Source organism: Belonocnema kinseyi, chromosome 1, assembly GCF_010883055.1.
Source record: "Belonocnema kinseyi isolate 2016_QV_RU_SX_M_011 chromosome 1, B_treatae_v1, whole genome shotgun sequence".
NCBI lineage: Eukaryota > Metazoa > Arthropoda > Insecta > Hymenoptera > Cynipidae > Belonocnema > Belonocnema kinseyi.
This window is the reverse complement of record NC_046657.1, coordinates 31,969,241-31,981,352: the sequence shown is the minus strand read 5'-3', so window position 1 is coordinate 31,981,352 and position 12,112 is coordinate 31,969,241. Positions and strand designations below refer to the sequence as shown.

At 24.7% G+C, this 12,112-nt stretch overlaps 1 protein-coding gene across 2 annotated transcripts in view; it reads right to left on the bottom strand.

The window, feature by feature from the left end:
* Positions 1 to 12,112, bottom strand: part of LOC117174470 (ER degradation-enhancing alpha-mannosidase-like protein 3) — a 73,926-nt gene that overhangs the window by 49,765 nt on the left and 12,049 nt on the right. For both annotated transcript variants that reach the window (XM_033363663.1, XM_033363747.1), the window contains exons 3-5: positions 5,637 to 5,737; positions 5,409 to 5,561; positions 1,657 to 1,810 (exon numbers count right to left, since the gene is read on the bottom strand). In XM_033363663.1, the coding sequence (XP_033219554.1) occupies positions 1,657 to 1,810; positions 5,409 to 5,561; positions 5,637 to 5,737 (408 nt within the window). The remainder of the gene's footprint in view (positions 1 to 1,656; positions 1,811 to 5,408; positions 5,562 to 5,636; positions 5,738 to 12,112) is intronic.

The following is a 12,112-nucleotide window of genomic DNA, read 5'->3' as shown; positions in this document are numbered from 1 at the left end:
ATGTTTTTTTTCTTCTTAACATTAACACTAGTTGCGGATTTGTTAATAGTGACATTACAGATATATAAAAAAACAGTGGCATTTTTAAAAATGGTGAAATTAGAAAAAAAAAATAATTAATGGTATTTTCTAAAATATTTGCACTAGTGGCTTTTTTTCAAAATAGTGACATCAGCAAATTTGTTTAAATAGTGGAATTAACGGTATTTAAAAAAAAAACGAAATTAGTGGCAGATTTTTTTAAATAGTCACATTAGTGACATTTAAAAGAAAAATAGTGTCATTGGTGGCATTTTTTTAAAATTGCAACAGTAGTCACATTTAAAAAAAAGTGGCATCTTTTTTAAATAGTAAAATTTTTAATTAAAAATTTTTAAGTAGTGACCAAAGTGAATATTTAAAAAAAAAATGGCATCTTTTTTAAATATTGGGATTTTTTAAAAATGACATTATAAGCAATTTTTTCAAAATAGCGGGATTAATATTTTTTTATAATATTAGCAGTAGTTGCATTTTTAAAAATAATTACATTTCAAAAAAAATATTGAGTAATTAATGGTATTTAAAAAAATATTTGCATTAGTGGCATTTTTTTCAAAATAGTGACATCAGCGAAATAAAAAAGTGGTATTTGTGACATTTCTATTAAATAGTGGCATTTCTTTAAAATCGAGACATTAGTGACATAAAAAATAGGGGGATTAATGGCCTTTTTAAATATTGGCATTAGTGAAATTTTTTCAAAATAGTGACATCCATGGCATTTAAAAAAAATAGTGGGATTAATATATATTTTTTTAATTTTGACACAAGTGGCATTTTTTAATATAGTGACATTAGTGAAATTAAAAAAATAGTGAGATTAGTGGTAATTTTTAAAATATTGGCATTCGGGGCATTTTTAAAAATAGTGACCTTAGTGACATTAAACAAAAATGGTAGTATTGGTGCCATAATGGCCTTTCTTCAAAATATAGATAAAAATGAAATTTTCTAAAATAGAGAGATTAATGGTATTTTTTTATTGTGTCATTGGTAAAATTTTTTCCAAATTAATGACAATTTTTGTTTAAATAGTAGCATTTTCTTCAAATACTGACATTAGTGACATTAAAAAATTGTGGTTTTTTTCAAAATAATGTCATATTTTTTAAGTAATGACTTACACACATTTATTCTACACAAAATATATTGTACACAACGTATACTGAGCATATTTTTCCAATAAAAAATATTTTCTACAGAAAATATTTCCTACGCAAAATTTAATACTGTTATATTTTTCCTGCATAGAATTTAATATTGTTTAATAATTTTATTTTTCCTACACAAAATATTTTCAATGATTTAAATAATTAATGTGGAGAAAATATTTTATTGCCTGTTTTAAATATATTGTGTAGAATATATTTTGTATAGGAAAAATATTTCACATAATATTTTAGTGTACAATATTTTTAGAATATATTCATAATAAAATATAAATATTTAATTTTTTATAGGGAATTATTGGTATAAAATGTGTACAATTTTGTCATACTGGCATTAGTGACATTAAAAAAATAGTTGCATTTTTTCAAAAATGGCATCTTTTTTAAATAATGGTATTTAAAAAAAAATGACATTAGTTAATTAAAAAAAAAAAAAAAAACTCACCCGCCCATATGGAATTCCTGTAGTCGTATTAAATGCGGGCAAGAAACGGTATCCTAAATCTTTGGCTAAGTCTAAAAGTTCGCCTCGGTACCATGGCATAATTTCAGCCCTCTGCTGCAAATATTCCGCTAAAATATGGCCACTTAGAAGACCCCTGTTAAAAAATAAATTATATCACCATTTGCTTTTTATGCAAAAAAAGTCAAATTTACAATTGATGAAAATTAAATTATGCACAGTAAAAAATAGAATAGTTAAATTTTCAGTTAAAGAATATAATTTACAGCCAAAAACAGAACAAATTTTCAACAAAACGCTACATTTTCAAACACAAAGATTAATTTTCTACCAAAAATAGACAAATTTTCAACTGAAGTAAATTTTTGTACGAAGTAGATGAATTTTTTAAAAAATATATAATTTTTCACCAAAAAATGAAATTTTCAACGAAAAATATAAATACTTAGCAAAAAAAATGTTGTTCACAAAATAGTTGAACTTTTAACCAAGTAGTGAAACTTTCTGACAAAGAGATAAACTTTTAATCAGGAAAATAATTTTCAACAAAAAAAAACAAAAACATTTTCAACCAAATAAACAAATTTTTAACTGAAAAATATAAATTTTCAAACCAATAATGAACCAAAGAAATAAATTTTAGATAAAAAAGATGAATTATTCACTAAAAAGATTAACATTTTACCACAAGACAAAATTCCAAAACAATACAAATTTTTTTTACCAAATACCTGAATTTCCTTCTGAAGAAGATAAATTTTGAACGAAAATGAAATAGTTGAATTTTTAGTTTAAAAATTTATTTCCAACAAAATAAAAACGAATTTTCAACAAGCCAGTTAAATTTTCAGTTAGAAAATGTTTTTTACAAAAAAAAAAACGAATTTTTAGCAAAATTGTTAAGTTTTCAACAACAACAAAAATGAATTTTCTCCCATAAAAAGACAATTTTTTTAAAAATCAGATGAACTTTTAATAAAATATTCAACGTTCAACCAAATAGTTAAATTTTCAACCAAATATATATATTTTTTATCAAGAAGATTAATATTTCACTAAAGAACACAAATATTCAACAAAATTTATAAATTTTCATCCAAATATTTAAATTTTCTACTAAAAAACAACAAATTTTCAACCCAATAATTTTTTTTAACTAAAAAATATAAATTCTCAACAAAAACTGGAATAAATCAATTATCAGGTAGAAACATTAAAAATATATATTTAATCAAAAAGATTAATATTCTACCAAAAAAACAACAATTTTTGATCAAAATGTATGAATTTTTAACAAAACAGTTAAATTTACAGTTAAAAAATTTATTTTCAATAAAAAAATTGAATTTTCAACAAAATAGTTAAATTTTTATAAATAAAAAATTTATTTTCAACAATAAAAAACGAATTTTATCCCATGAAAAGACACATTTTTCACAAGGCAGATGAGTTTTCAACAAAATACTTCATTTTCAACCAAACAATTGAATTTTCAACTTAAAATATAAATCATCAAAAAAAAAAAATATATTTTTTTGACAAAATAGTTGAACTTTTAACCAAGCAGCTAAATTTTCTACCAAAAAGATAAATTTTCAATTAAGAAAATTAAATTTTCGACTAAAAAATAAAAATTTTTAACCAAGCCCAGAAATGGAATATTAAAATAATTACTTGAAAAAATTAATTTTCAACCAAAAAAGATTTATTTTGAATCAAGAATATTAATTTTCCACAAAAAAAAACAACAAATTTTTAACAAAATATATGAATTTTCAACTAAATTTTGGATTTTAAAGGGATTTTCAACCTAATAGTAAACCAAAGAAATAAATCTTCAACCAAAAAGGTGAATTTTGATCCGAAAGGTTGAATTTTTAATCAACAAGATTAATTTTCCACCAAAAAATACAAACAAATTTTTAAGCAAATATATGCATTTTCCACTAAAAAACATAAATTTTCAACCACAAGGATAAAATTTTAATCAAGAAGATTAATTTCCTACAAAAAAAACAATCAATTTTCAAGAAAACAAATAAATTTGCAACCAAACAGTTAAATCTAAAACTGAAAATTATAAATTTTCAACCAAAAAGATAAATTAATGAACAAGAAGATTAATATTCCACTAAAAACTTAGAATTTTTCAACAAAATATATAAATTTTCAACTAAAAAACATCAATTTTCAACCAAAAAGATAAATTTTTAATCAAGAAGATTAATTTTGCAACAAAAAAATTAAACCCAATAATTTTTTTTAACTAGAAAATATAAATATTCAACAAAAAAATGAAATAAATAAATGATCAGCCAAAAACATTCATTTACAACCAAAATATATATTTTTAATCAAGAAGATTAATATTCTACCAAAAAAACAACAATTTTTGATCAAAATGTATGAATTTTCAACAAAATAGTTAAATTCTCAACTAAAAAATGTCAATTTTCAACCAAAAAGATAAATTATTAATCAAGAAGATTTACATTCCACCAAAAATACAATTTTTTAACAAAATATATGAATTCTCAATCAATATTTGAATTTTAAAACGATTTTTTTAACCTAATAGTGAACCAAAGAAAATAATTTTTAATAAAAAAGGTGAATTAGTTACCAAATGGATTGATAATACATTTAAAAAATTGAATATATTATCTATTTATTATTAAAAAAAGAAAAAATTTAATTTTCAACAAAATAATTGAATTTTTAGTTAGAAAATTTATTTTCAACCAAAAAACGAATTTTGAACTAAATATATAAATTTTCAACACAATAGATTAATTTTTACCCATGAAACGACAACTTTTTCAAAAGGCAGATGAGTTTTCAAGAAAATACTGAATTTTCAACCAAGCAGTTGAATTTTCAGTTCAAACATTTATTTTCAACAACAAAAAAAACAAATTTTCTAAAAAATAGTTCAATTTTTCGTTAAAAAATTTATTTTCAAGAAAAATAATACGAATTTCAACAAAAATAAAATAAATTTTCATCCGCAAAGACGAATTTTTCCATGAAAAGACTAATTTTCTACAAAGTAAATGAATTTTTAAAAGAATAGTTCCAGTTTCAACCAAACAGTTGAATTTTCAACTAAAAATATGAATCATCATAAAAAAATTGTTTTTTGACAAATTAGTTTAACTTTTAACCAAGCAGCTAAATTTTCTACCAGAAAGATAAATTTTTAATGAAGAAAATTAAATTTTCGACTAAAAAATACAAATTTTTAACCGAAATCAAAAATGTAATAGTAAAACTATTCCTTGAAAAAATTAATTTTTAACCAAGAAGATTAATTTTCCACACAAAAAAAAAAACAAATTCTTAACAAAATATTATGAATTTTTAACTAAATTTTGTGTTTTAAAGGAATTTTCAACCTGATAGTAAACCAAAGAAATAAATTTTCAGTGCAAACATTTATTTTGAAAAAAAAAACAATTTTCAAGAAAATAGTTCCATTTTCAACCAAACAGTTGAATTTTTAATTAAAAATATAAATCATCAGCAAAATAATATACTACTCTGCCTAAGTGATCCGTTTAAATTTTTTTAAATTTAAATTTTCAACTAAAAAATATAAATTTTCAACAAAATATATGAATTTTCAATCAAATTTTGAATTTTTAAATAAATTCCCGGCACTTTTCCCGATTTCCCACTTCGCCAGACATCCTGAAATCACGAAAATAATAGTAATTTATAAAAAAAAAACTTACCCAAGCATTCTGATGTTGGTTTCGAAAAGGGAGACTATAACATCTGTATCAAAAGTTACATCTCGGATGACTAGCCTCACTGCATTTTCAAATTCCTCGAAATCTCCCAGTACAACGAGCGTGTCCAAAGTATCGACGAGAGTCAACGAAAAACTGAGGGAGAGAAAAAATAATTATTATACAAAAAAATTTAAATTCCAATTTGAAAAATTAAATTTTTTTTCTTACTTCCCAAGAGTGGCATCAATATCTCCTCTATTTGCTTCGGTACCCCTGTATCTTCCCTTACAACTCAATGGCATCAATTCGTCTGCTGGATAGGCGTTATCCTGGAATATTATTCATTTTTAATAATAATTTTATTTAAATCCCTCCTTTTTCTTTTTACTTTATTGTATAAACTTAGCGAATTATTATTTTTTTTTATTCAGAAAACATGTCTCGCCGCCTGTCGAATTATCCGACAATGTACTTTTAATCTTTTTTCGACATTAAAAAAATTTTTTAAATACTTTTTCAACGTATTTCTAGTCGAACTATGTATCAACATTTTTTAATTAATTTTCTTTCTGAAAAAAGATCTTCGCTCCGCTGGGAATCGAACCACAGAAGTTCCGATTGCCGGTTCGGTGCTTTTCCCTTAAGCTACTAGAGAGATCGAAAAAATAATCATTTTCCAGAAATAAACGCTTTATTTTGACAGGCGTTAGGTATTCAAATTTTCCCAGGAATCTGTATTATCATCAGAGAATAACAGAAATTATTAACGTCTTTTCAGACTAGATGGAGTTATAAAGAAAAAAATTTTAAATTAAATTTCCTCTGAAAAAAGATATTTTCCGCTGGGAATGAAACCATAGGACTTCCAATTCCCGGTCGGGTGCTTTTCCCTTAAGCTAATAGATAGATCGAAAGAAGAATCCGCCTTTAAAAATACACGCATTATTTGTATTTATTTATTATTATTATTTATTTTATTAGTACGTAACACCTGGAAAAATAATGCGTATATTTATGAAAAAGGATTCTTCTTTCGATCTCTCTAGCAGCTTAAGGGAAAATCACCCGACCGGCAAACGGAAGTTCCGTGGTTCGATTCCCAGTGATCAATAGTTTAAGGAATCTGTTTTATCGTCATAGAATAACAGAAATTCTTAACGTCTTTTTTGACTAGATAGAGCTATGAATTAACATTTTTGTTATTAAATTTTTTCTCAAAAAAGATCTTGTAACAACCGCTCCACTGGGAATCGAACCACAGAACTTCCGATTGCCGGTCGGGTGCTTTTCCCTTAAGCTACTAGAGAGATCGAAACAAGAATCCTTCTTCATAAATACATGCATTATTTTTCGAAATGTGACGTATTAATAATAATAGTAATAATAATAATAATAATAATAATATATATATATATATATACATATACAGACAAAATATAATTTTTAGATTAAATAAAAAATAAATATTTCAGTATTTTTTTAAAACATTGCCTTTCATGGTAGAAAATTAAATTCTTTGGTGATTCACCTTTTTAGTTGAAAATTAATTTCTCTGATTCACTATTAGGTTGAAAATTTCTTTGAAAGTTCAAAATTTAGTTGAAAATTCATATAATTTGTTAAAAAATTGTCTTTTTTATGGGAAATTAATATTTTTGATTAAAAATTCTTCAGTTTGGTTCAAAACTATTTTTTTTTTTGAAAATTGAGATATTCCATTGTAGGTTGAAAATTTATATTTTTTAGTTGAAAATTTATCTATTTGAAGGAAAATTAATATTTTCTTTAACTTGTTTTTTTTGTGAGAAATTAATCTTGTTGATTAGAAATTAATTTTTTTAACTGAAAATTTTACTATTCTATATTTGAATGAAAATTTATATTTTTTAGTTGAAAATATAACTATTTAGTTAAAAATTCATACATTTTGTACACAAATTGAATGAAAATGAGTTATTTTAAATTGAAAATTATTTTTTGTAACTGAAAATTTAACTAATCCTTTTTGGATTGAAATTTCTTTTTTCTTTTATTTAAAAATTCGTTTTGTTTTTGTTGAAAATAAAATTTTCACTTTAAAATTTAACTATTCCATTTTTGCTGGAATATTGATCTTCTTCAGTTGAAAATTCAGCTACTTGTATTAAGATGTCTTTATTTTTTGAAAAATTGAATGAAAATAAGTTTTTTATTGACAATTAATCTTTTTAACTGAAAATTTAACTATTCCGTTTTCTATCGATTTTTTTTAGTTGACAATTCAACTGTTTGGTTGAAAATTAAAGTATTTTTTTTTTGAAGTTCATCTACTTTGTGCAAAATTTGTCTTTTTTTTAGAGAAAAATCATCTTTTTGCTAAACATTTAAACTTCCTAATTGAAAATGAATCTATTTGGTTGAAAATTCATTTATTTTATGGAACATTTTTCTTCCTTTTTTTGGTAGAAAATTCATCTTTTGTGTTGAAAATACAACTATTGGATTAAAGAATAATATATTTTGCTTCAATATTAATTATTTTATTGAAAGTTTAATTTCTTTGCTCGAAAATCTAACTATTTTATTTCAGAATTCCTTTGTTTCATGGTTAAAAATAAATTATTCAGTTTTCAAAGTTTATCTTTTTGAGTAAGTTTTGATATACAAAAATAATTATTTTAATTTAAATAATACAATGAAACTACCGACAATATTACACACGATCATTATAATTAAGTATAAGAATCTTTGACTTCACTGATTCAAATTTAGAGTGCAAAATATAAAATTATAAATTTAAAATGAAATATAAAATTATAAAAATGATACATTATAAAAATATAAAACTATAGTTTCGATACGATTCTTCATTCATTTTCTATTTAAATTGAATTCACTAATAATTAAAAAAATAACGTCTTTAAATTTAGAGAAAAAAATAAGAACTCAAATTTTCCTCCCTTCCAACTGAATAAAAATGTTAAAAATACAAAATGTCTATTTTAATTCAAATTTTTTTTTTAATTGCCTTTTCCAATTTATCAATAAATTATATACAAACATGTCCTCATTTATAGTTGAATAAAACTGTTGAAAATAAAAAATATCTTTTCCAAATAAAAAAAAAATTTTTTTTTAATGCCAAATTTTCATCTGAAAACAAAAAAAAATAAAATGAAGAATCTGACCCCCTTCAATTTACTACAAATACCAATCAAAATTCAAAACGTTACAAAAAGTCCCTCTTCCAATGCGGAAAAAAATTAAAATTAAAAATCCCCCCTTTTATCTTAAAAAACGTGAAAATTAGAGAATTTTTTCCCCTTCAACTCAATAAAAATATAATAAAATAATAAATTTCTCTTTTTCTCAATTAAAAACAAAAAAATTATAAACCAAAATTTGCTTCATAAACTCAATGAAAATGTTCAAAATAAAGAATGTCTCTCTTTCGGAATATTTCTCCCTTCAATTCAATAAAAATGTTAACTAAAATGTTAACATTTTTTTTTAAGTTCTACATCTAATTCTGAATTTTTTAATTTCATATTTCCAATTGAATAAAAATGTAAAAAATAAAGGAAGTTTCTCTTCATATTTAGACAAAAAAATGAAAATAAAAAATACCCTCCTTTTTATTAAAAAAATGTGAAAATTAGAGAACTTTTTATTAAAATATGCATAAAAATGAGAAAAGTTAAAAAAGAATCCTAAGTTTATTTAAGAAAATAAAGTTATAATCTAAAATTCCCTTTCTTCCAAAAACTGAAAAAATCTTCTTTTTGGTTTTAAGAAAAATATCCCTTCTACAATTGAAAAAAATGTCTTCATTTCCAACTGAAAAAAATCTAAAAAATATCTTCCTTCCAGTTTAGAGAAAAATGGAAAATAAAAAATACCAAATTTTCATCTGCAAAAGGTGCTTTAAATAAAGAATCTGATCCGCTCCAACTCAATAAAAATAATGATCAAAATTCAGAATATTACAAATCAGAACAGGAAAATGTAAAAAAATTCGCTGGTTCAATTAAGAAAAAAATATTAAAAACCAAAATTTCTTATCTTCCAACTTAATAAAAATGTTAAAAATAAGGATCTTCCAATTCAGAAAAAGATGTCTAAAAAATCCCCCTTTTTATCTTAAGAAAAATGGAAAAATTACAGAATTTTTCTCCCTTCAAATTAATTAAAATATCAAAGATAATGTTAAAAATAAAAAAGTCCTTTCTCCAATTCTGAAAAAATAAAATAAAAACAAGATTTACTTTTTTCCAACTAAATAAAAAAAAGTCTCTTCCAATGCATAAAAAAATTGAGAATGAAAAATTTCTGCCTTTCATCTGAAGAAAAGTGTCTAAAATGAAGAAATTGGACCCCTTTAATTGAATTAAAATATTCATTAAAATGATTAATTTAAAAAAAGTCCCTTCTGTAATTCAGAAAAAAATTGACAATAAAAAATTCCTCCCTTTTTATTTTAAAATTTAAAAATCACAAAAAGTCTCTATACCAATTCAGAAATAAATTGAAAAAAAAGATTTTTTCTTCCAAATTAGAAAGAAATTAAATATCAAAATTTCCTAATTTCCTAATGAGTAAAAATGCCAAAAATAACAAAAAAAATTCTGTTCCGATTCAGAAAAAGATGAAAAATACAAAATTTACTCAATAAAAATATTGATCTAAATTTCAAATTATAGTATCTTCGATAGTTCCAGGAGACGGTTCTTGTTTTTGTTACTTTAATGTCTTGATTAAGGTAGTTGTGCCAAAATCAGGTCCTGCTTACGAATTGTTTAAAATTCTCAAAATATGTAGAATATATTGTTATCTAACAATGCATACCCTTTTCGGCCTAATCGTCAGTTTCGAAAGTCAAATCTTATCAATGATCTGCAGTACCTTTTGCATGGGTCTCCCATAGCTAACATGGGCAATCGCCACATTATAAAGTCTAATATGAAAACGAAGGTTACCATTAAGCTAAAAAACTTCAGATACATAGAAAAATATCGTACGGATTTTATTTAAAAAAATAAAAATTAATGTGTGTTTAGTAATAAAGATATACCGGTGAAAAAAATTATATTTGCGTTATCGCGAGGCACATGGTGGGGGTAAGCAGTGACAATGTGGCAACACTGTCGCACTAGTTTTATGTTTCTTGGCTCCACACATAGCTGCAACAGCCTTCAAACGTTTTTTCTTCTTAAAAAAAATCCCTTTGTGCTTTATTTGTGTCGACATTTTGATGATACTATTTTGTGGTTATAGCTGTCAATACAATTTCCTCCGAAAATGAAATTGCGACGTTGCCACTATCGTTGCCTTACAAACTGTTACTGTAAATGTGTATATTCGTATATAGGACGCTTCTACGAGAGTGTACAAACCCAATCAACATTTTTTACCCATGCTTAGGATAGAAACGTGTCATTTCTTACATTTGAGTGTAAACTTTTAAACTGTATAGCCACGCGACAACTATTTTAAGACGTCGGCCGGCATGTTATCAGACGCCACGTGTTCCAAAACTATCTAGCACGACTCCACAATTTCATGTAGAAAATGATGACTCATGTCGATGTTTGGTTCGTGTATGTTATAATGGATTAGCTGCTAGCCTCAAAGATAATATATTTGTTAGCCTTTGTGCGCTGCAGTTGCCAACTAACAACTGGATTGACTTCTTATCAGACTCTCTAAACTCGAATAGAAAAGGTCTGAGCTGAATGGTTTGTTTGGTGGCTTCGCGCATCGCCATATATTCAGCGTTCATTGTTGACAAGTCCTTGAATCCCAATAAACTACTCCACGGCTCATAGAAAAATCATAACCCCTAAAAGAGCGCCAATCGTCAATAGATCCTGCCCAATTCGCATCCACATAACCCACCAAACAAGTTCTGTTACTGTTCTAGATCAAAAAAGCAACTGTGTTCTATAAAATTTGTTAGAAGATGGTGACATAACTGTTGTAGAACAAAAAGGTAACATTGTTCTAGAACACTGTAACAAAATTGTGACCGAACTGTTCTAGAACAAAAAAGGTAACAGTGTTCTGGAAAACTATGATAAAATTGTGGGAGAACTGTTCTCGAACTATGTGACAGGACTGTTCTGTAACAGTTGCTATGGAATTCTTCTACAACAAACTGCTCACAGACGTTCTATAATATTTTTTTCAAATTTGTTCTAGAACTGTGCTGTAATAGTGTTATATCGAAGTTCTAGAACCCTGTTACAAGTGTCTTTTATAACGAATTAGAGACAAAGATTAATAACTGTTTTAGAACAGTTGTTACGTTATTGTTCTAGAATTGACCAATCACAGACGTTCTGTAACATTTGTTCCAAGTTTGTTCTTGAACTGTGCCGTAATATTGTTATATCAAAGTTCTAAAACCCGGTTAAAAGTGTGTTCTAGAACAAATTAGGGACAAAGATTAATAATTAGTTTAGATAAATTGTTATGTTATTGTTCTAGGCCTGAACAATCACAGACGTTCTATAACTTTTGTTCCAAGTTTGATGTAGAACAGATCCTTTTCCACAGTGTTCTAGATCAGTTACAGATTTGTTATACAACATTCGTAATTGAGTTCTAGAATTGTTCTAGAAATGTTACAGATCGGTTGTCACAGCGTTCTAGATCTCTTACAGATTTATTATACAACATTTGTAATTAAGTTCTAGAATTATTCTCGAAATGTTATAAATCAGTTG